This window comes from Amblyraja radiata, chromosome 18, assembly GCF_010909765.2.
Source record: "Amblyraja radiata isolate CabotCenter1 chromosome 18, sAmbRad1.1.pri, whole genome shotgun sequence".
Classification (NCBI taxonomy): domain Eukaryota; kingdom Metazoa; phylum Chordata; class Chondrichthyes; order Rajiformes; family Rajidae; genus Amblyraja; species Amblyraja radiata.
The window spans coordinates 33,231,406-33,255,434 of NC_045973.1; the positions used below are offsets into that span (position 1 = coordinate 33,231,406).

Sequence of the window (24,029 nt, forward strand, 5' to 3'; positions counted from 1 at the left end):
CCTGATAACCATTAAGGAGATTTATTTTTATGTAATGGGCTGTCTTTGAATAGTTAAAACATTGAAGGAGAAGTCTCCCTTCCCCTTGTTATACTACAGGCGATTACACAGTTGCGGTGCATTGCAAACTCATTAGAACCAGAGATATGCCGTCTAAATGATAGGGTCCAGACCTGGGAAACAAATAGTGGAAGAGTAATCCACTAATTCAATGTGTTCAGGTCAGAGTAATCGGGTATGAGTGTTGACATCTTCTTTGAACTCCCTTGTCACTGAGCACACACTTTGCTAACAGTCTCGGACATGGGCTGACACCAGCACCACAGTTGAATCAATATATTGCGTTGAACCTTCGAACCGAACGGCAGCAGCCTGCCAGCTCTTCAAGTCTCACCAAGCTCTGGCTGATAGGCTGACATTAAACACGAGGCCTAACTGGGAGATGATGATGGTCACAGTCTGAAATTAATTGATCCAATATTGGTAACTGATGACAAACCTCTAACTCTGGAATTCCCTTCCTCGGTTTCTCCCCTTCTTTACCAATCTTCAAAATGCTTGTTAAAACCTCGTCATGCCCGTTTAACTTAGGGTGGCACAGTGGGGCAACTGGTAGGGCTGCTGCCTCATAGCGCCAGACACCCGGGTTCGATCCTGACCTCGGGCGCTGTCTGTGTGGGGTTTGCATGTTATCCCTGTAACCGAGCGGATTTCCTCCGGGTGCTCCGGTTTCCTCCCACATCCCCAAGACGTGGATTGCCCCTTGTGTGTAGGGATTGGGTGTGAAAGTGGGATAACATTGAACTTGTGTACATGGGTGATTGATGGTCAGTGTGGACTCAGTGGGCCGAAGGGCCTCTTTCCATGTAGTATCTCTAAACTAAACACGAGCGTTTGTTTTAAAATGAACCTGTGATTCCTGCTCCCAATGCTAAATATATATTATCTTGAACCTGGTGTTGATGAGTGTTTCAGGACTTATTAAGAACTCAATCCGTGATCTTAATTGAATAGATGTGGTTTTAACAGTTTAACACTCCGTAATGTCTAACTTTTTAAGAGAAAGCTGCATTGTTCTGAATCATTATCAGTTCAGCTTGTATAAAGTACACAAAAGTACATTGGCTCGGAGGGATAGGGACTTGGTTAATGTGCCCTTATTATTTATTGACGGCAGCTATTTAGTGCTTTTACTTTGTTCTCCGTTCTCTGACTTAATGGTGGTTAACGCGCCAAGCTGAAGGTCAAGGACTTGTTCACTTGGCTGCATGTCCGTGGAAAGGAATAGGCGCAAAGGCAGTAGGATTCAGGAAAGCACTGCGCCATTGCTTTAGCAGCTTTCCACGGCTCAGGGAACCCACTATTATTACCCCGCTCACCGAGGGAGATCTGCCATCAACACCGTGTCTTTCAGGTAGTAAAATGTCCTGAAGCACTCGCGTTGCTGGCAGGGCTCTGATGGACTACACCAGTGGAAAGACACTGGGGTAATAGGTCGCAGACTTGGGACTCCATGCTTGACAGGCAATTAGAATTGAAGATGGAGAAACAGATGGCGGGTCTCAGACAATTCCTGTACAAACCACAATCATTAACAACGATCTTGTAGCTAAGTTAATTTCCTACTGTTTCACCTCGGGAATGCGGAAACAACCTTTGCAGATGATGCATTACTTTTCCAGTCTCAGTGACTTTTGCTTCCCATCCATCATAACATCCTTCACTTAAGAAACAAGCCTTAACCTTGCCGCAGGTGGGATGGGGTAACACCCTGCGCCAAGCAACAGATTGTCCTTGTTATTTAGTAGGACGGCTTGGTAATTTGGCCAAAGTATATTATCCGGCTTCTGACTGTGCTCAAAGCCGAAGGCAAGTAACACTTTTTTTTCCCCTCTTTCTCTCCAGAGGACATCTTCATTCAACAGACCCAAGACATAAAGAACCCGATCATCTACGCTGCATTCACAGCCTCGGGGTAGGTACAATGGGGCTCCGTTCAGGAATGGGTTGATCTTACGAGGCACAAAATGAACAAATTTGTTCTACAAACGTTGCCTTATCATTGCAACCACCCTGAAGAAATGATTTAGTCACACTTTGCATTTCCATGTTGTGTTGTATTACTGGAAGAAAGAGCAAATTTAATTTTATGGATTAGTCAGGAACTTTTTCAGAATTCAGATAGTTAGAACAGTTCCAAAGATGTAAAGTTTGTCGGTTAATTGTCTTCGGTAACAATTGTGAATTGTCCCTAGTGTGTAGAATAGTGCTTGTGCATGGGGATCGCTGGTCAGTACGGACTCGGTGGAGAGAGTAAAACCCTCAGATATATTTACTGGGACCATGGTAAACGGAGACAATGGCTGCTAGGTGGTTGAAGCAAGAACTTAGAGGAAATGGGGTGGGTGGTGCAGTGGTAGAGTTGTTGCCTTACAGCGCCAGAGACCTGGGTTCGATCCTGTTTACGGGTGCTGTCTGTATGGAGTTTGTTCATTCTCCCTGTGGCCGCGTGGATTTTCTCCAGGTGCTCGGGTTTCCTCCCACGCTCCAAAGACGTGCAAGTTGGCAGATAAATTGGCTTCTGTACATTGTCGCTCATGTGCAGGATAGTGCTAGTGTGCAAGGTGATCGATGTTTAGTGCGGACTCGGTGGGACGGAGATACCTACTTCCTCGTTGTATCTCTAGAAGTCTGAAGAAATCTGTGCATGCAGAAGGTTGTTGGAATGTGAAGATATCTGTATGTGTTTATCTGGATGATTTATCAATACTTGTAACAGGGCATTGAGGGGTGGTTCAAAGGCTGGTGAAACTACCGGGTGGCTCTTTCACAAAGCCATTACAAATGCAGGAGCTCAAATGGCCCTTTGCAACAAACGGCTGAAGTTCAGCGCCACACAGCACCTGCATGTTGGGTCATAGAGTCATCACAGCACAGAAACAAGCCCTTCAGCCCAACTTGCCCATGCCAACCAAGATGCCCCGTCTACACTAGTCCCACTAGTTTGGCCCATATCCCTCTGAACATTTCCTATCCATTTACCTGTCCAAACGTATTTTAAGTGTTGCTGTAGTACCTGCCTCAACTACCTCCCCAGGTCGCTTGTTCCATATATCCACCACCCTCTGCGTGAAGGTAGGTCCTCAGCGAGGCCATGCAGTGCCAACGTCAGGTTGCTTCAGAATCCTACCAACTTGTTGCCAGAGAGCAGTCATGCCAATGAGCCACCCACCAGTGAATAGCAAGATGGCACAGGACCTCAAATCCTGACCTTATGATCCAAACGAGAAAGCAGATCTGGAAATGGAAACCAATTTGATGAAACAAATTGACCAAAGTGATCAGAAGACAGGAGAGAGTAAAACCCTGAGATATATATCGTGTAAAATCCCAGGAGAAGTGAATCACCCCCGGAAAGATAATTAGGTGAATTAGAATTCTGCATAATCAGAGAGTGGTGGACATTGCCCAGCCCATCACATGCACTGACCTCCCCACCGTTGGAGGGATCTAGAGGGAGGTTGCCTCAAAAAGGTAGCCAATTTCATTTAAAAAAAAACACACACCACCCTGCCCCCATTCTTATTTAACTCCTACCATCAGGAAGAAGGTACACAAGTCTGACCATCAGGTTCAGGAATAGCTACTTCCCAATAACCATCAGGCTCTTGAACACCACACAATACTAACCTCAGCTACGAACTTCTATGGACTGTCTTTAGTTGCACAAAGGACTTTAGGTTTTGCACTATTGTGGTTAATAATTTATTGGCATTTTTCATTATATGTTATTGATGTGTGTGGGCCTGTTATGCTGCTGCAACTAAGAGTTTCATTATTCCGTTGTCGGTTCATATGACAATTAAACACTCTTGATTAAAATGACCCCTAAGAGTATGAATGCACCGCCATATCACTGCAATATTCCTTGCAACAGCATTACCTCTACACACTCCCAGTGTCATTTCACGATCTTTATCCTTCTTATTAAAAGCTGGGAATTATTGTGCGGTCTGACCGGCCATTCATTCATGGTCTGTTCATTCTTATGTCAACAGATCAGTATTTAAAGGGTCGGCTGTGTGTGTGTACTCAATGACCGACATCCGTACGGTCTTCAACGGGCCCTTCGCCCACAAGGAAGGGCCGAATTACCAGTGGATGCCTTACACGAAGAAGATACCGTACCCCAGGCCCGGCACCGTAAGTAACGTGGCTGAACTTTCTCCCCATCGCTGAGTGCGGGAGGGAGGGTGGTAGATTGGTCTTCTGCATCTGAAGCAAAATACTCACGGCCTTCTACCCACTAGAGTTCATGATTGGGTTGGGACGACAGATGGCACAATGGGCTAAGTGTTCGGCTGGCGACCGGAAGGTGGCCGGTTCGAATCCCGCTTGGAGTGCATACTGTCGTTGTGTCCTTGGGCAAGACACTTCACCCACCTTTGCCTGTGTGTGAATGTGTGTGAGTGATTGGTGGTGGTCGGAGGGGCCGTAGGCGCAGAATGGCAGCCACGCTTCCGTCAGTCTGCCCCAGGGCAGCTGTGGCTACAGAAGTAGCTTACCACCACCGAGTGTGACTGAGGAGTGAATGAATAATGCGATGTAAAGCGCCTTGAGTATTAGAAAGGCGCTATATAAATCCCATCCATTATTATTATTATGATGTGGCTCCATCTGCTTGTTCTGGAGAGGAAGAATACACTCCCTGGAGACACAGAGTTATGACTTTGGTTCATTCAGCCAATTCGTGTCCACTGATCCTCAGGAAGTGTGGGGACTCCTCCACGTTTGTTTCCGTCACATGTTCCCCTGCTCTTCCTCCCTACTGGATGATTCATGGTCAGAGAGTTTGCATACCCTGAAATATTGATCAATTGATTGATGCTTTACTCAGTTCTGTTTAGTTTATTGTCCCGTGTACCGAGGTACGGTGAAAAGCCTATTGCCGCGTGCTATCCAGTCAGCGGAAAGACAATACATGATTACAATCGGGCCATTGACAGTGTATTTAAGAGTGTGGAGCAATTGTAATATGTGATTGTATATCCGCATCTGTGATTAGCACGCAAATAGTCGCCTGGGTTGGGCGCTATCTTGGATTTATCACGTGACGCGTCACGGTGACATTCTTTGTTTTGCGCACCATGAGCAAAGTATGGGCCATCGACAAAGTAATCCCCAACGGTCCCTCTTTGTTCTTTGAAAGAGTCCTTTATCTGTATTAATCTGACTCCTTTATCTGTCATAACATTTATTGATGTCTAATCTCCTTCTAGGTAGTATTAGTTGGTAGGTGTAACAGAGAAAAAGATTCCTCTGACAGGAAGACCCTGTGAAGGTTAATAGCACCCTCCCTGTACCACAGCTTCAACTGGGAATCATTACATTTCCTCTTTCAGAGGATAAGGGCTTATCCTCCACACCCTTCTGAGCAAAGCCTGCAATAACCCGCTGCACCATTATTACAGCAGCAATCAGATAGCACGAGCTTCAAAGGCGACCCCTTTAAGAATACTTTTTCATTGATATCGACGGGGTGGGACAGCTATTTGCGTCATCCTCTGCAGCAAATGGCTTTCAGTCGGTGCCAGTTAGTGGAGCTGGTCAAAAATAACTGGGCCTCCTCCCTGCCAATGAAGTCATGGGAACAGCTGAGCTGCTTCTTCTGTTAAGAGGAAACGTCTAAAAAAAATTGTGACCGAATACTCATGGAAAATGCGTGGGAAAGATGGATGAGGGGGAGGGGGGGGAGAGGACCTCATTGAAACTTACCGAACAGTGAAACGCCTGGATAGAGTGGATGTGGAGAGTATGTTTCCACTAGTGGGAGAGTCTAAGACCAGAGGGCACAGCAGCAGAATAAAAGGACGTACCTTTAGAAATTAGATGAGGAGGAATTTCTTCAGTCAGAGGGTGGTGAATCTGTGGAATTCATTGCCACAGAATGTTGTGAAGGCCAAGTCAATGGATATTTTGAAGGTGGAGATTGATAGATTCTTGATTAGTACGGGGGTCAGGGGTTAAGGGGAGAAGGTAAGAGAATGGGGTTGAGAGGGGAAAGGTTGATCAGTCATGGCGGAGATGACTTGATGGGCCGAATGACCTAATTCTGCTCCTATAACTAATGATACCCATCCACTTGTAAACAGACAGTGGGAGAGAGTGGCATTGCCAACATTGATGTCAGGGCCGACATGATCAAGGGTGATTACGTGTCTACCATTATTGTTGATGCTGGGATCTTCCTGGGCCCAAAATGGCCACCACGAACACCATGTTCTAAGATTTCTGGAGTAGGACTTGATCTCACAATCCTCTCTGACCAGACACTGAGACCTCTACCCAGTGACCCAGTGCTGGGGAAGACACAAAGTGCTGGAGTAACTCAGCAGGTAAGGCAGCATCTCAGGAGAACATGGATAGGCGACATTCTTTTGGTCAGGACCCTTCTTCAACTTACCCATAGCCATACCATACCCATAGATTGGCATGGACAACATGTCACAGAGTCTTCTTCTTCTTCTTCTTCTTCTTGCGTATGGCGTGCACAGCCTAAAGTTGTCGGACAACTTGTTCTATTTGATCTTATTTGATTGTGCACACCGGGTTGATTGCATTTGTCGAAACAGGGCGGACCACGTGAAGGTTGCAATCTCCCCCACCCCATCACAGAGTCATACAGCATGGAAACAGGCCCTTCGGTCCAATTGTCCATGCCGACCAGAATGTCCCACCCCAAAAGTTCTGGGGTAACTCAACGATCCAGGCAGCATCTCTGGAGAACATGGATAGGTGACGTTTCTGGTCGGAACCCTTCTTCAAACTGATTACAACATGACACAACCAAGCGAGTCCCATTTGCTCGTGTCTGGCCCAAATCCCTCGATACCTTTCCTATCCCATGTACATGTTCAAATGTGAACTTTTGAATTGAGGGGATTTTCTTCTTGATATGTTTTGCAGTGTCCCGGTGGCACCTTTACACCTTCAATGAAATCTACAAAAGATTATCCGGACGAAGTGATTAACTTCATGAGGAACCATCCCACCATGTACAATGTCATCTATCCAGTGCACAAGCGACCTCTGGTGGTCAGGACCAACGTGGACTATGAATTCACCACCATTGCCGTGGACCAGGTGGATGCAGCAGATGGACGATATGAGGTGCTTTTCCTCGGCACAGGTAATGGATCCAGCGTAGACAATTAACCCTTTCCTACCCAAATACAGCGGGAGGGAGGTGGGTAGGGCAGGAAGCTGGGTGGAAATGTCCAACACTTAGAGGTCATAAGTATAAGGTGAGAGGGGGAGTTTTTATTACACAGCGAGTAATGGTGGGCTGGAACGCATTGCCTGGGGTGGTGGTGGAAGCAAATATGATTGTGGCATTTAAGAGGCACATACTGCAGAAGTGCAGGCAAAAGAGAGATGTGGATCATGTGCTAACAGATCAGATCAGTTTAACGAGTGGAGATCACACTGAATGATAATCACAAATATAATCCACGTTTACCTCCAAATGACTGTGGACTGATTTCAACACAGGTAAATCACAGAACTCAGACACAAACTGCTATTTCCTTTCATTCATTCTTGGGGCAAGAGCCCAACTAACATTTAATTCCCCTGGAGGAGATGGTGGGAGGCCTCCTTCATAAACCAACCCTATCTATGTGGGAAGTGGGGAGTGGTGCTCCCCTAATGTTACTGAGTTGGGAGTCCCACATTTGCTCTGCATAATGACAGCAGCAACTAAACTATATGCGATCCACCTGATTTATCAAATCAAAACTACTTTCCACTGCATAAGCAATTGTCAGCATTTTATAATCTCCTGTGATTTCTAGTTCACGGTGTCTCTGTGATGGCCGCTGGATTCTGTAGTCTGACTGCAACCTGAATGATGCTCTCAACTCATTCTCAGGATGAAGGTGAAACCCTCCATTGCAGTCCATTCACTGTTCTTCCTGCTTTTTCCCATGCAGATCGGGGGACAGTGCAGAAAGTCATCGTGTTGCCCAAGGATGACATGGAAACTGAAGAACTGATGCTTGAAGAGGTCGAGATTTTCAAGGTCATTGTCAATTTTTTCAGAACTACACAACAGTAAAGTTGCTGCATTTTACAAGAGGCCGAAGTATTTTTATGGTGACACAGATGTGCAGGCAGTGGGGACGCAGGTTCAATCGCAACCTCCGGTGCTGTCTGTGTGGAGTTTGCATGTTCTCCCACATGGGTTTCCTCACATATCCCAAAAGCAGGCAGGTCGGCAGGTTAAATGCTACAGTAATTTGCCCTAGTGTGTAGGTGAGTAGTAGAACTTGGCAAGAATTTGATGAAAATGTGTAAACCAGATAGGTCAACACCACACCTCTCCAATAGCAGCAGTCAGTTTACAATACCAAATCGCCCCAATTTTAAAGATTTGTTTTAAAACTATTAATTTCCTAATAGGGATCACTCTCAAGTCACGAGTGCTAATATAGTTTTTTTAAATGACAAATATTTCTGGTTATGAAGTACTCATACATTCTCTGTCCTCATCTCACTCCAAGCCATTTGCCACTATAGTATTCATGTTCAGAGTGTTGATAACGCCAGCAATATCAAACAAATAGTGTATGGAACGAGCTGTTGGAGGAGGGAGTTGCGGCAGGGACTATTGCAACATTTAAGAAGCAATTAGACAGATGCATGGATAGGACAGATTTAGAGGGGTATGGGCGAAGCGCAGGCAAGTTGGACATGTAGATGGGACATGTCAGATTCAGATTCAGATTCAGATTCAGATTCAATTTTAATTGTCATTGTCAGTGTACAGTACAGAGACAACGAAATGCATTTAGCATCTCCCTGGAAGAGCGACATAGCAAATGATTTAAATAAATAATAATAAGTGATAATAAGTGTCAGGGGGGTGGGGGGGTGATTGGCAGTCACCGAGGTACGTTGTTGAGTAGAGTGACAGCCGCCGGGAAGAAGCTGTTCCTGGACCTGCTGGTTCGGCAACGGAGAGACCTGTAGCGCCTCCCGGATGGTAGGAGGGTAAACAGTCCATGGTTGGGGTGAGAGCAGTCCTTGGCGATGCTGAGCGCCCTCCGCAGATAACACATTGATGTGGTCGACAAGTTAGGCTGAAGGGCCTGTTTCCACACTGTACGACTCTATAAAACAAATCAAATTTCACTAATATTTTTAAAGAAGCAAAATATTGCAAGGCATTTCACAAGATTCACTGTTGCAGTGTCTATGGTTGTGTTTGTGTTTCTGGAAGTAGGGCTGAACATATTTTATTGAAGGCAGTAGCTTTCAACTGGGCAGTAGTGTGTATTACAGCAATGTATTGAGATCAATCTATGTGATACACTCTGTTCTCAAAGGTACCTTTACATTTTATTTATGATATGACAGTAACTGAGCAACATATATGGTACGGGCAAAAGTAAGATTAAAGATCTTACATGTTAAATGAAGAAGGAGAATTGGAGAGGTTTGAAGGGCAGTGGAATTTCAGAGTTTTGTGCCTTTGTAGATTAAATATAGTCATCAGTGATAGATCAGTAAAGTCATCAGCAATAAGATTCAGTAATGGTGAAGAGATCAGAATTAGAGGAGCATAGGTCTCTACAATGGTCAGATGGCAAGAGATGATTGAGATGGGATTTGGGAACAAGATCATCAACTATACCTTGTCCCTGGTTTGCCCTTGCGAGTAAAAGATAAAACTGTTCAATGAACTTTTTGTAACTGTGTCGGCACCGAAAACGTGGCGACTCTTGTTCACTTGTATGGTTTTACCGGGTTGTATGTAAAACAAAGCATTTCACTGTACCTGGGTACATTGGACAATAAAGTGTCATTGAATCATTGACTTGAATCGTTGAATCATTGAATTGAATCATCATACAACAATTCTCACTTATGACAATTCCTGGCAGAAAGAGAGAGCAAAGAGCCAAAAACACAATAACCAAGGTTGCGTCTCTTCCAAACTGCATCAGCCACAGGAAGAGTTAAAACTTGCAATTGATGTTACAATTTAATTTACTTGACGTGCATCTACCATGCATTAATGATCTACTGCATTGAATTTTACAGACGCCGACACAATTGAGGACAATGAAGATCTCTTCCAAAAGGGTGAGGATCCCTCTGTTACTTGTTTGATCCCTAAATCTTCAGTTTGTGGCACAGTTTATGTTTAATGGAAGAAAATCGAATTAAAAGAATTAGTTCCACGTTTTCAATAATGGTGAAAAAGCTTAAAGCTTCCTTTAATAAAGCTTGGACGATTTGAAATCTTATTCAAGAGATAACGGGATAAGCGGAAAAAGCACTGAAGCGGCAGTTTTTATTGAACAGCTAGAAACTGATGGATCTGAGTGGCTTTAATCACAGCACTGGAACAGGCCCTTCGGCCCACAGTGTTCGTACCGAACATGATGCCAAGTTACTACAGGCTTACTGTAGGGCGATACAATGGCACAGCTATCGAGTTGCTGCTTCACAGCGCCAGAGAACTGGGTTCGATCCTGACTATGGGTGCTGTCTGTACAGTGTTTGTACGTTCTCCCTGGTTTTTTTCCGGGTGCCTGGTTTCCTCCCACACTCTAAAGATGTACAGGTTTGTAGGTTAATTGACTTGGGTAGGATGTAAAATTGTCCCTAGTGTGTATAAGTTAATGTATGGGGTGATCGCTGGTCGGTGCAGACTCAGTGGGCTGAAGGGCCTGTTGCCGTGCTGAATCTGTAAAGTAAAAAAAAGAATAAAGTCCCAGCTTCGTATGTAATATTGAGATATGACTAGCTGCACTGTCGGAGCGACTGTGTTTCTGACGTGCCAAGCTAAAGAATTCTCAGGCTGACTAAGGATCCACTATCTTATCTAATCCCTGGAATGCACGAGGGCACCAGTGTAGAGTTTGACAATTTAAGTTAACGATTAAGAACCAATTGGACAGGTACATGGATAGGACAGGTTTTGAGGGCCACGGACCAGGTGCACAGAGGTGGGACTGGTGCGGATGGGGTAGTTGGGCCGAAGGGCCAGTTTCCAGGTTGTACGACTCTAAAGGGCCCGTCCCACTTGGGCGTCATTTGCGCATCATTTACACAACATCATTTACGCATCACGACGCAAGACGCGCGCATGGTGTGCATTACTCGCACATGGTGCGTGGTGACGTAGGCAGTGATGCGCATGATTTTGGGATGTATAAAATCTTCGCGCTCCATCTGCGTGACGCGCAAATGACGCCCAAGTGGGAGAGGCCCTTAGGTCTCCAGAGTGGTCTTGAACCCACAATCTTCTGACTCAGAGCCACAGCACCCAGTCTAAACATCATGTACGATCAAATTGGTGCCAAACATCGGCAAGAAAAAGCAGCATATTTTACACATCTGATTAGTTTTCCATGTGTTACATTTATGTCTGGGTTCTTTATGGTCTAAAGAGAATAATTTAATGTACCATGGAAAACAGATTTATGAACTGACTCTCTTATTCACTCTAACAAACAGGTTGGTGGGACTAGTGTAGATGGGACATGTTGGTAGATGTGGCCAAGATGGGCCAAAGGGCCTGTTTCCACATTGTATGACGCCATGACTAATCTTGTTCAGAAATGGTCAGCTCCAGATATAGTCTTAGCCTTTGTTTGTTTTTCATTCTTCTGCAGCAACAGTTGTATGTCGGCTCTGCCTTGGGCATTACGCAGGTTACCCTTCACCGCTGCGATGTTTACGGAGAGGCCTGTGCTGACTGCTGCCTTGCTAGAGACCCGTACTGTGCTTGGGACGGCAATGCTTGTTCCAGATATTTGGCATCGTCCAAGAGGTAACTGACAATGGACTTTGTCACCAGTTGTGCTCACTGGGGACTTTGAACTATCTTTGATCGGACTTTATTGGACTTCAATGTTATATCTTTTGCACTAAATTGTCAATGGTTTCTTTATTATCTCGTTCATAAGTTCATACGTTGCAGGAGCAGAATTAGGCCATTCGGCCCATCAAGTCCACTCTGTCATTCAATCTTGGCTGATCTATTTTCCCCTCTAAACCCCATTCTGCTGCCTTCTCCCCATAACCCCAGACAACCGTACTATTCAAGAACCACGTGTACCAGTGAAATACATTTGTTGCATACAGATCAGGAAGACTATCACCATACATGAGCACAATTGCCCGGTTTGTAGAATGTACAGAACATCCCACTGAGTCCACATGCAAGAGGCGCCATTTTGGCGCCAGGGGTGATCACATTAGTTCTGTTATCCCACTTTCACATCCCCTCTCTACACACTAGGGGTGATTTAAAGAGACCAATTAGCCTGCGAGCCCGCACGTTTTTGGGGTGCAGGAGGAAATCAGAGCAGCCAGAGGAAACCCACGTGTCAGAGAGAGAGAATGTGCAAATTCCACTCAAACGGCACCCGAGGTCGGTATCGAACCCGTGCCTCTGGCGCTGTCAGGCAGCAGCTCCATGAACTGTACCATTGTGCTGCCCCCAAACTTCTTGCAACTCCTGCCAAGGTAAGCTAGAAAATCTCCCAACTGAACCTGTGACAGGCACAAGTTCAGTGTCACTATTGGTGAGGAATGGCCATCAAAAAAGAGGAATGTTTCATGTAATTTGTAAAAAATGTTAATTAATCAAAGTCACTTAAACACATTTAATCCCTTTCCGTGATCTTGTGTTTTAAATGGTTTCTTTTTTTTTTAGAAAATAATTATGTGATGCATCTTATCCTGTCCCCATCCCCAAATGTTGCCTCAGTTTGACAGTCAGGTCCATAGCAAGTTTTCCAATAGCACCTGTCAAATTGAAATGTCTGACATGAATTTGGTTTGGGAATTCCTTGGCTCTTAAGAAGCAGGCATTTTGTGTCACGCGCCCTCCAGGAACGTCGATGTGAAGTAGTTGATCTGTGTCACTTTTCATGAGTGGTTGCATCTTGAAACTCAATGCTGAGGGTCACAGTTTTTGTGCAGTTTTCCCACAGGAGAGTATTAAATTCTGACAAATGCAGAGATGGGGCAAAATACATCTTGACTCCCAAAAGCTGCAATAAGTTGTTCTCTTTTAGACTTGAGAGATACAGCGTGGAAACAGATCCTTCGTGCCTGCTGAGTCTGCACCAACCAGCGATCACCCCATACACCAACACTATCCTACATAGGGACAATTTATAATTTTTATCAAAGTCAATTAACCTACAAACCTATACATCTGTGGACTGTGGGAGGAAAACCACGCGGCCACAGGAGGAAAATGCAATCTCCACACAGACAACACCCGAAGTCAGGATCGAACCCGGGTCTCTGGCGTTGAGGCAGCAACATTACCACTGTGCCGCCCATGTCCAACTGTCCCACCGTCCTCTTTTGTCTCACACTTTCTTATTAAGTACTAATACATCATGGAGAAGACAACAATAACCCAAGTCCACGTTACAGCTACTCGTCATACAGCACAGAAACAGGCCCTTTGGCCCAACTTTCCCTTGCCGACCACGATGCCCCTAGTCCCACCTGCCCGCGTTTAACCAATATTCCTTTAAGCTTTCCTATCATGTACCATGTACGGGCGGCATGGTGGCGCAATGGTAGAGTTGCTGTCTTACAGCGCTTGCAGCGCCTGAGACCTGGGTTCGATCCCGACTACGGGTGCTGTCTGTACGGAGTTTGTATGGTCTCCCCGTGACCGCGTGGGTTTTCTCCGTGATCTTCGGTTTCCTCCCAGACTGCAAAGAAGTACAGGTTTGTAGGTTAATTGACTTAGTCTAAGTGTAAATTGTCCCTGGTGCGTGTCGGATAGTGTTAATGTGTGAGGATTGCTGATAGGTGTGGACTCGGTGGGCCAAAGTGCCTGTTTCCGCGCTGTATCTCTAAACTAAACTAAACTACCTGACCATATTAACTATTAAATATTGTTATTTTACCTACCTCAACTAAAATACTAAGACCATAAAACGTGGGAGCAGAATTAGGCCATTCAGCCCATCAAGTCTGCTCCGCCATTGGATTATGGCTGATCTATTTGTTGCTCTCCACCATATTCTCCTTCATTAACATTTGATGCCCTTGTTAATCAAGAACCTGTCAATCTCAGCTTTAAAAATACCCAGACTTGGTCTCCTCCATCGCCCGTGACAACTACCTCTTCTATCAGCTTGTTCTACAGTATATACCAGCATGAAAAAGTTACCCCTCAGGTTCCAATTGAATCTTTCCCCTCTCACCTTAAACCTATGTCCCCTCAAGTCAAGAGTCAAGTGTCAAGTTTTATTGTCATGTGTCCCAGATAGGACAATGAAATTCTTACTTGCTGCAGCACAACAGAATATATAAACATAGTACATCATGGGAGAAAAATAGTACATAATACATAACGGGTTCTTGATTCCCTTACTCTGGGCAAAAGACTGTGTTTTTACCATATCTTTTCTCCTCATGATCTTATACGCCTCTATAAGATCACCCCGACTAATAAATCAATTACTATTTATCGCACTCGATGGGAAAGTAAATTGGATTTAAATTTGTTTGACACTACAGGGACAAACGTCATTGCCAGGCTTTGTATTCAACTACAAAGTTACTTATTAAGATTCTTTCCCAATAGGATATATCACAGCCAGCTGTGAGATGCAATGCGTAATTGTACTTGTCAGTCTAACTGAAGCACATTGATGAAGGGCTTTTGATGGATTATGTAAAAGGTGCCACTTTCCACTGCTGGAGATGGGAGTGTAAACAGATGACAATTTAAGAAGATCAGAAAAAGATACATTGGGAGATGAAGTTGATTATTTTTTGCTGAAGATTTTTGGGAACTATATTGTGCCACCTTGAAAATTGGAGTGAGATTTAATGGTAACCTTCAAAATACCTTGGATGAATGCATAACGAGGAGAGACTTTTGATGTAAGAGTACACGAGCTAGAATGAATTGGGGAGCCAGAACAGCCATGTCGGGCCAAATGGCAGATTTCTGCATTATATGATCAATGATGACCCATCAATAGAACAACAACATAAATGCATTTCAAAAAAATAGCAATATTCAAACAAACAGCCCCATGTGTAACTCTGGTATTGTGCGGGTCTGCAGCCAGGCTGGTTGGCAAGCTGTGCAGTTTGTAAACCTGACCTCGGGTGCTATCTGTGCGGAGTTTGCACGTTCTCCCTCTGACCGCATGGGTTTCCTCCAGGTGCTGAGATTTCCTCCCACATCCCAAAGACGTTCGGGTTTGTAGTTAATGAATGAATGAAATATAAAATGTGAGGAAAGGTAAATCAGGCACGCTGATTTATTTGGTGGAGGATGGTCGACCAATCTGGGATGTTTTGATGTTGACTCTTAGTACACAATGAACAATGATGATCACTTCCGCTGGAAACAATAATAAACTAAGCACTGCAAAATGCATGTTTAATGGCTCTCACCGGAACCCGTTCTCCTTTGGTTTTGACAGGCGAAGCCGGAGGCAAGACGTGCGGCACGGCAACCCGATCCGGCAATGCCGAGGCTACAACTCCAACGGTGAGTGCTGAGACTTTTCCTAGTCCCCAGAAGGTGGACATCACCTTAGTTCTGTGTGATGGGCATTATAGTGAGAGGCAAGGGTGTGTTAGAGGTACGAACACAATGAGATATCAAAAACAACAACTACCAGTTGTACAATATCTTTAAATTTCTTAAATGTAAAGTACAGTGGGATTTGAGCACACTAAAATATTTTAAGATGTGTGACTTTGCATTTTGGAACATAAAACATAGAACAGCACAGCACAAGATCAGGCCCTTCAGCCCACAATGTCTGTGCTGAAAAGACCATCATTTATCCACCCGACCATAACGCATATTCTTCCATTCACTGCATATCCATATGTCTATCCAAAAGGGTTTTTTTAATGCCCCTAACATACATGTTTTAACCCCCAAGCCTATCCACTAACAGATCTGCCTCATACCCAACCCTAGCAGCACGTTCCAGAAACTCACCACCATCTGTGTAAAATAAAATTGCCCCGCACAACTCCTTTAAACTTGGCCCCTCTCATCTTAAATCTAGGCCCACTAGTTTTTGATTTTTCCATCCCGAGAAAAAAAGATTCTGCCTGCCCACTCTAATCTCTGAGCTTTTAGCTCTGATCAAGTTCACATTTATTCTTCACTGTGATGGAAGGCAATAAAGTTCAGTCATCTTCCTGCTTTGTTCACCCGTGGTCGGGGCCTTGAACCCTCCGCAGTCGCCGCTACAGGTGTTCAGGCCCTCTTGTCGGGATGATCGAAACTCCGACATCGGGACGGATCGGAACACACTCTGTGGCTTGGAGCTCTGTGCAAATTTAGCTGATCATTGTTGAAATTACAAAGAATCCACAAGTTGCCCCCAATTCCCATGGATAAGAGAGGATTTAAATCGGCAGTTGATCCCACAGTAACAATTGGTTTTGTAATTGAGACCTCATTATAGATGAAGTTTCACACGGCTCAGCGACCAGTCCCATGCAATGAGTGTGGTAAAAGATAGAGAAAAACTGAATTCAAAATCAAAATGTTGGATATCGAGTCTGTGGTGAGATAGCTTCTGGTAATAAGTAAAGTCAGGCCACAACAAGCTACAACAAACCCCTCCCCCACCCTAGTCATCCTACCAGTTCCATTGTTTGCATCCTTGTATCCCTTCTTTATCACCTCACCCCCAGCCAACAATGGACCATTATGGGCTCCACCCTTCCTTGGTCATCTGATGCCAGCCCTGCTTTGTTCTGGCCTTTTCTTACCACAAGCTCCCTCCCCTCCACTTTCAGTCCAGCGAAGGGACCTGACACGAGACGTCACCCGTTCTTTTTCTCCAGAGATGCGGCCTGGCCCGCTGAGTTACTCCAGCACTTTGTGTCCCTTTTATGCAAGATGGTGTGTGTGTTTGTACAATTGTAGAGTATCCTTGTGCATTCTAACGGTAAGGTGGTATCACGCTGAGTCCTAACGCACTATCGATACGTTGACAGCTAACAGGAAAACGGTGGAGACGGAGCAGTATGGTGTGGAAGGCAGTAGCACGTTCCTGGAGTGCCAGCCCAAATCACCCCAGGCCAGCATAAAGTGGGTGCTACAACGACTTGGCAGTGACCGGAAGAAAGAGGTAAATGTATAGCTGGCGTGGATAATATCTGACCCACCCTTTCCCAGCGTTCAATCACCAGGGTCTACGCTATGACCTTTCACTAATTTCATGGGCAATAAAAAGGTTTATATTCCTGCAAGGGCATCTGAGCTTGTGTTTGCACAGTAGGTAGGGGGGTGGGGGGTTGAAGACATCACTATGATGATAAAATGCATACAATTTTACATAGACCATTCGGCCCAACCGATCAATGCTGAGCTTCAACTTTTTTCCTAAATTGTCCTATCAAAGCATTGAAAGCAAGAATTTCATTGTCCTATCTGGGACACATGACAATAAACTCTCTTGAATCTTGAATCTTGAATTCTTCACCCCATATGCTTATCACCATCGAAACCCGACCCGAATGGTCACCTTTCTATGTTGTCCGGAGATACTACCTGACACGCTCCATAGAACAGGAACCACCATCTCAAACCATTGTCCATGCCACCAGGGAGGAGCTCCCCAGCTGACATAGGTCTCCGGCACTGATGTGAGAACTTCCCAAGACCAGCGGTCCACGTGTCCCCATCAGCCGTTGATCCTCAGCTGGTGGGAAATGAGTCACTCGGCACTGGGGCTGCGGCACTTCCTTTCACATGGAAAGGGCGGTGCTTATCATTGTCTTTCACCCAAAGCCGGTCATGCACAACCCAAGCAGGAAGGACCTTTGCTAAATGGGAAGGGTTTTCGCGGTGATCATTGTGCAAGATTTAACACATTCACAGCAAACCTCCACTGAAGAGTCCAGATCCTCATAGCTGGGGAATCGAGAGCCAAGAGGACATAGGTTTAAAGTGAGGGCAAAAAGATTTACTAGGAACTTGAGGGGCAACTTTTTTACCCAAAGGGTTGTAGGTATATGGAACAAGCTACCAGAGGAGATAGTTGAGGCAGGTACTATCACAACACTTCAGAAACATTTAGACAGGCACATGGATGGGGAAGGTTTAGAGGGTTATGGGCGAAACACAGACAGATGGAACCAGTAGATGGGGCATGTTGGTCAGTGTGGGCATATTGGATCAAAGGTCCTGTTTCCACACTGTATGACTCTATGACTAAGAAGGGTCTTGACATAAAATGTAACCTATCCATGCTCTCCAGGTATGCTGCCTGACCTGTTGAATTACTCCAGCACTTTGTGTTCTTTTTTGTAAGCCAGTAACTGCAGTTCCTTGTTTCTACTATCTTTTCGCATAGCTATCATCAAGTTGTACGTGCAGAAATAGGCCCTTTGGCCCACTATGTACATGCTGATTTTTCTTACTCAGCTAACTAATCCCATTGACTTGCATCAGAACCATCTACTTCTACGCCTTACCAATTTCAGTATCTGTCTAACTGCCCCTTAAATATAGACATTGTTTATGATTCCATCATCTCCCCTGACATAGTGTTCAGGATATCAGCCACTCTCTGTAACATCTACACAGGAAGCTAGTAAGCTGTGATAGTGGTCGGCAGAACCATTGATTTAAAACGTGCATTTTCTCCATCCAAGGGTGATCGCAGCAGACAAATGCAGAAACATGCAAGTAAGCAATGTGAAGGGTTAACTAAAGCTGAGAAAGCACTTTAGACACGACACTTTCAGAAAGCCCTATCTAAAGACATTCTATAATTAGAAGGCAGACTATCTCAAAAGGCACAATGATGGGTTTCGAGAGGCACGAGAATGGCAGTTAACTCTTCTGAAGGAGCATAATAACATTAGTGAGCCCTTCGAAAGAGCACTCTAATTATACCGATGCTGTGTAAAAGGGAACGAGAGCTCAGCGTGGTGCTTTCTGCATGGAAACTAGGTTTGGAGTGGCTAATTTATGGACCAACAGCTCTTGACCCCAAGGGTTCCCAATGAATAATATTTCACGCGTTAGCAAGTCCGTACATTATTATTCGATAAGTAGCTCAGCATTCCTGCCTAGACTCACAGTAAAAAAATAAGCTCCCCATTTCAGCACAGACTCACCTCAGCGGACCAACATGCCGCTATACACCTGGGATTTGCGTTCAGGCTGTTACCAGCTGCTGTGAAAAACGTGGCCTGAAACGTAGAAGTCAGGGCTTGTTACTGTGATCCCTGTACGTCGGCCTCCTGCATTCAGGAAGATTGGGGCACACTTGTCCTTCTACTTAATGTTTAAGAAGGAACTGCAGATGCTGGAAAATCGAAGGTAGACAAAAATGCTGGAGAAAATCAGCGGGTGAGGCAGCATCTATGGATTCGGAGGGAGGAGAAGAACTTCTTCAAAGTAGGAATACCTTGAGGAGATTTCGCAGTGGCTGGAGAAGTCTGGAGTGTGGAGAAGGGTTTTTACCCGAAACGTTGCCTATTTCTTTTGCTCCATAGATGCTGCCTCACCCGCTGAGTTTCTCCAGCATTTTTGTCTACCTTGTCTTTCTGCTGTTGTCTGGGCATGATGGTGAAGTAGTTGCAGGATCTAGAGGCATCATCCCATGGATGGGACCATGGAACAGATCAGTGGGTCTGTGTCTGTCCAGAACCAGGATATTGGAACAGGCCTCATGGGTGGCATAGAGGCACACCAAAGAGAGATGATACACGAAAGTAAACTCTGGGTGCATTTCTGCAATAACTAATACACAAAGTGCTGGAGTAACTCAGCGGATCAGGCGGCACGGTGGCGCGGTGATAGAACTGCTGACAAACAGCGCCGGGGATCAGAGTTCGATCCTGACTACGAGTGCTGTCTGCACTGAGTTTGTACGTTCTCCCTGATTTCCTCCCACACGCCAAAGACGTACAGATTTGTAGGTTAATTGGCTTTGGTAAAATTGTAAATGTCTCCAGTGTTAGTGTTAGTGTACTGGCTTTCACGAGCTTGGGAAATTCCCAAAGAGATATTAGCAGAGAAAGACACAAAGTGCTGGAGTAACAAAACAGGTCATGCAGCAACTCTGGAGAACATGGATAGGTAAAGTTTTGGGTTAGGACCCTTTGTCAGACTGATTTACATTACCCAATGTCCTCCAGAGATAGACACTGGTGTAACTCAGCCGGTCGGGCAGTATCTCTGGAGAAAAGGAATAGGCGACGTTTCGGGTCGGGAGCCTTCAGAATGTCCTCCAGAGATGCTGCCTGACCGGTTGAGTTACTCCAACATCTGCAGTTCTTTGTTTCTACGTAGATTTGGAAGCTGTATTAATCCGCCATTGACACTGTTCTCCTCTGCCACCCCTTCTCTCTCTCACGACTATCTAGATCAAGGTAGACGAGCGGCTGGTAAGGACAGGCCAAGGTCTTCTCCTCCGAGCCCTGCAGATGGCGGATGGTGGAACGTACCAGTGCACGGCCACGGAGAACAACTTCAAGCACGTGCTGGCGCGGGTGCACCTCCGGGTACTGAACAACAACACGGTCAACGCCGTGCTCTCGCAGGGCGGGCTCTCGCCGGGCGTCGCCAACCTGCACGTCGGCAGCCCCGCCACCTCCAGGAGCCCGAACCCCGGATACAAGGACTTGCTACAGCTCCTGAGCCAACCGGAGATGGGACTCATCAACCAGTACTGCGAGGACTATTGGCAACGGCCGACCCACATCCAGAAGGAAAACCTCAACAAGCAGCTGAAACCGAAGCCCATCAGAGAAAAGAAAAAGCCCCGGAGTCGCAGAAATTACCACACATCCATTCTCCAGCAAACATGAAGCTCTGAGAGATTAGAATTTCTTTAATATAAAGTATAACTACCCTTACAACAGACAGTATTTATTGTAGGCTGTATATAGTATGATAATTCAACTTCCTTGTACTTACAACAGGCCCCATGACATTATGTATGATATGTAGGTACTCACAATGGGAGCAGTATTCTCCTGAATTGTCCCATAACTTTAAGGCATTGTAAAGTATTTTGGTTGTACCCTATCAACTAGGTCTGTTGATTATTGTAGAAACAAGGGGCTGCAGATGCTGATTGACAAAGAAGACACAAGGTGCTGGAGAAACTCGAGTCAGTGGGGTCTGGCAGCATCTCCGGAGAACGTGGCGTTTTGAGTCTGAAGAAGGGCCCTGGCCCGATACGTCAACTATCCATGTTCTCTCAGGATGCTGCCTGAGCCACTAAGTTACTCCAGCTCTTTGTGTCTTCTTATGGTGATTATTGCTTCATCCTGCATTGGCTGGAAAAAAAAAGCAGGAGCCCAGAGCTCTAAGGGGCAAATGAGTTAATTGTATAAAATGGAGAGGATGGATAGATACTCAACTGGTAAGGGACGCACTCTTGACTCCTGAGCATCTCTTTGTCTCAGCTTGGGCCACTTTAAATACTTCACCAGCTCCCTTTCCCTGAAGGGGAATCAAAAATACATTCAACCATTACAGTTCCTAACCTAAACAGCCAAACATCTAGACTGACCCTTCACAGCTATAAGATGGGACATTTCCATCAATTCATGGGAAATCCAACCAAGACCTCAGCATCCACTGTCCCCATTGCCCGCCCATCATTCCCGCAACCCTGCACCACATGGGACCGAACTCCAGAGTTCCCAGGAATATAAACTTCTCTGCAGCAATCCCATCAGTTACACAGAACATAGAACAGTCCAGCACAGGAAAGGGCCCTTCGGCCCACATTGTTCGTGCCGAGCGTGATGCCAAGTTAAACTGATCTCATCTGCCTGCACATGAACCATATCCCTCTATTCCCTGCACTTCCATGTGCCTATCTAAAAGCTTCTTAAACACCACTATCATATCTCCACCCTTGGCAATACGTTCCAGGCCCCCACTACTCTCTGTGTAAAAAAAACCTGCCACGCACATCTCCATTAAACTTGCCGCCTCTCACCTTATAGCTAAACCCTCTAGCATTAGACATTTCCACCATGGGGGAAAAGGCTCTGACTGCCTACTCTATCTATGCCTCTCATAATTTTAGATAGTTCTATCAAGTCTCCCCTCAACCTCCAAAGTTCCGGAGACCCTCGAATGCTCCAGCAGTGCTGGAGAAGGTGGGGGATGTGGGGTGCGGGAAGGGGGGAAAAGTGGTTGGATCATGGACAATATCTCAACAATAACATAACGTTTCGATCCAGAGGCTTAAAAGAAATGGGAGACACGGAGCCATGAATGGAAATCCTCCAAAATAGAATGGATATACTGTACAGACACTCCCCAACTTACGTACCGGGTTATATCCAGCAGACCCTTGCATAAGTTAGATGTTAGGTAAGTCGGAAATGGAAGTGCTACTGCGCACACATAAATTGACTATTCATACTGTATAGTACCAGTTGGAGACCACAAGGGAGCTCAACGCAGAGTCAACATGGGAGCTCCAACGTGGAGACTACAGGGTAGCTCCGATGCAGGGACCATGGGGGAGCTCCAACGTGGAGACCACAGGGTAGCTCCGATGCAGGGACCACGGGAGAGCACCAATGCAGGGACCACGGGGGAGCTCCGACGCGGAGACCACGGGGGAGCACAGATACAGGGGCCACAGGTTTCATAAGTCGGGGAGTGCCTGTGATATCACAAAATATTTCCCTCTATCTCCTAATGCAGTGGAGAGCAGGCACAGTTCCTGTTCGGAAACATCACATAGAGAAGCTGAATGCTGATCATTGTTCCTCGGCTAAATGGCACAGGATCACAGACAATGCACAGCTCAAGAGTATCTCACTGTTCGTGCAGGCATTTCATGCTCTATGTAAACCTCCTCACGCATCCTGGCAGTATTATGGAAGAAAACACACGAAAGAGTGAGGACTGGGAATTTCCAAGCATAAATATGGTATCAGTGACAAATGTACAGACTCTAGAGCATTAAGTTATCATGCCTCAATTCAGGTGAATAGGAAGCTTCTTTAACAATTATTCAGTCTCATCTGTAGATTTTTTTAAAACTTGCATTGTATTTTATATTAGAATGCATTAATAGTTAATGAGAGTCTACACTCAGACTGCTCTTTGATTTTACTTACTGTCATAAATGAAATAGCTTTGGAAGAAAAGGATGTATAATTTGTTAAAGTTGGTCATGTTTTTTTCTAAATGAAATTTTTTGTTGTTGGTGCCGTTACTTTTATTAAAAGAACATTAAAAAAAACGAAATTGTGTGCTGGCAAAATGCGCATCAATAATTCCTCCCCTTGGTGCATTTCTCCAGTAATGGTATATAATATATTCTGTGATGTCACTTAACCCAGCTTCTAATATTTGTTTTTTAAAGGAAGCAAGTTTATTTTTAATAACTTTATTAAACTTGGCTCAAATGTCAGTGAACATATATTCTGTTACATGTAAATACTTGTAAATCAAAGAAAAGAAAGATTCTTGAGTGTATTTGTTATTCATGTTTGGTGCAAATGACAGTGGAGTGAAATAACACAGAGTTCCTGTGGATAACAGCAAACCAAATAAATACTGGCTCATCTCTTTAATGTAAATCGCACTTGCAGATTCCAGTCATTATTATTTTTATTGCTGTGACTGATTTCAACCTATATAGATTTTAAACACACACACACACAAGAGACTGCAGATGCTGGAGATGGACACCAAATGCTGGAGTAACTCAGCGGGTCAGACACCAAATGCTGGAGTAACTCAGCGGATCAGACACCAAACGCTGGAGTAACTCAGCGGGTCAGACACCAAATGCTGGAGTAACTCAGCGGGTCAAGCAGTATCTCCGGAGAAAAGGAATGGGTGATGTTTCTGCGTCGAGACCATCTTCAGTCTGAAGAAGGGTCTCGACCCGAGACATCACCTGTTCCTTTTCGCTAGAGATGTTGCCTGAACCGCTGAGTTACTCCAGCATTTGGTGTCTATCTTTGGTGTAATCCAGCATCTGCAGTTCCTTCCTACACTG

The 24,029-nt window shown here is 45.1% G+C and overlaps 1 protein-coding gene across 2 annotated transcripts in view; it reads left to right on the forward strand.

Moving 5' to 3' along the window:
- The window catches only part of sema3f (semaphorin 3F), a 213,449-nt gene extending 192,054 nt beyond the window's left edge, over nucleotides 1-21,395 (forward strand). For both annotated transcript variants that reach the window (XM_033037079.1, XM_033037080.1), the window contains exons 10-18: nucleotides 1,906-1,975; nucleotides 4,059-4,203; nucleotides 6,967-7,189; nucleotides 7,992-8,080; nucleotides 10,105-10,146; nucleotides 11,685-11,842; nucleotides 15,486-15,553; nucleotides 17,029-17,162; nucleotides 20,413-21,395. In XM_033037079.1, coding sequence (XP_032892970.1) covers nucleotides 1,906-1,975; nucleotides 4,059-4,203; nucleotides 6,967-7,189; nucleotides 7,992-8,080; nucleotides 10,105-10,146; nucleotides 11,685-11,842; nucleotides 15,486-15,553; nucleotides 17,029-17,162; nucleotides 20,413-20,856 — 1,373 coding nt within the window. In that variant the 3' untranslated portion in view covers nucleotides 20,857-21,395. The remainder of the gene's footprint in view (nucleotides 1-1,905; nucleotides 1,976-4,058; nucleotides 4,204-6,966; nucleotides 7,190-7,991; nucleotides 8,081-10,104; nucleotides 10,147-11,684; nucleotides 11,843-15,485; nucleotides 15,554-17,028; nucleotides 17,163-20,412) is intronic.
- The last annotated feature ends 2,634 nt before the right edge of the window (nucleotides 21,396-24,029 follow it).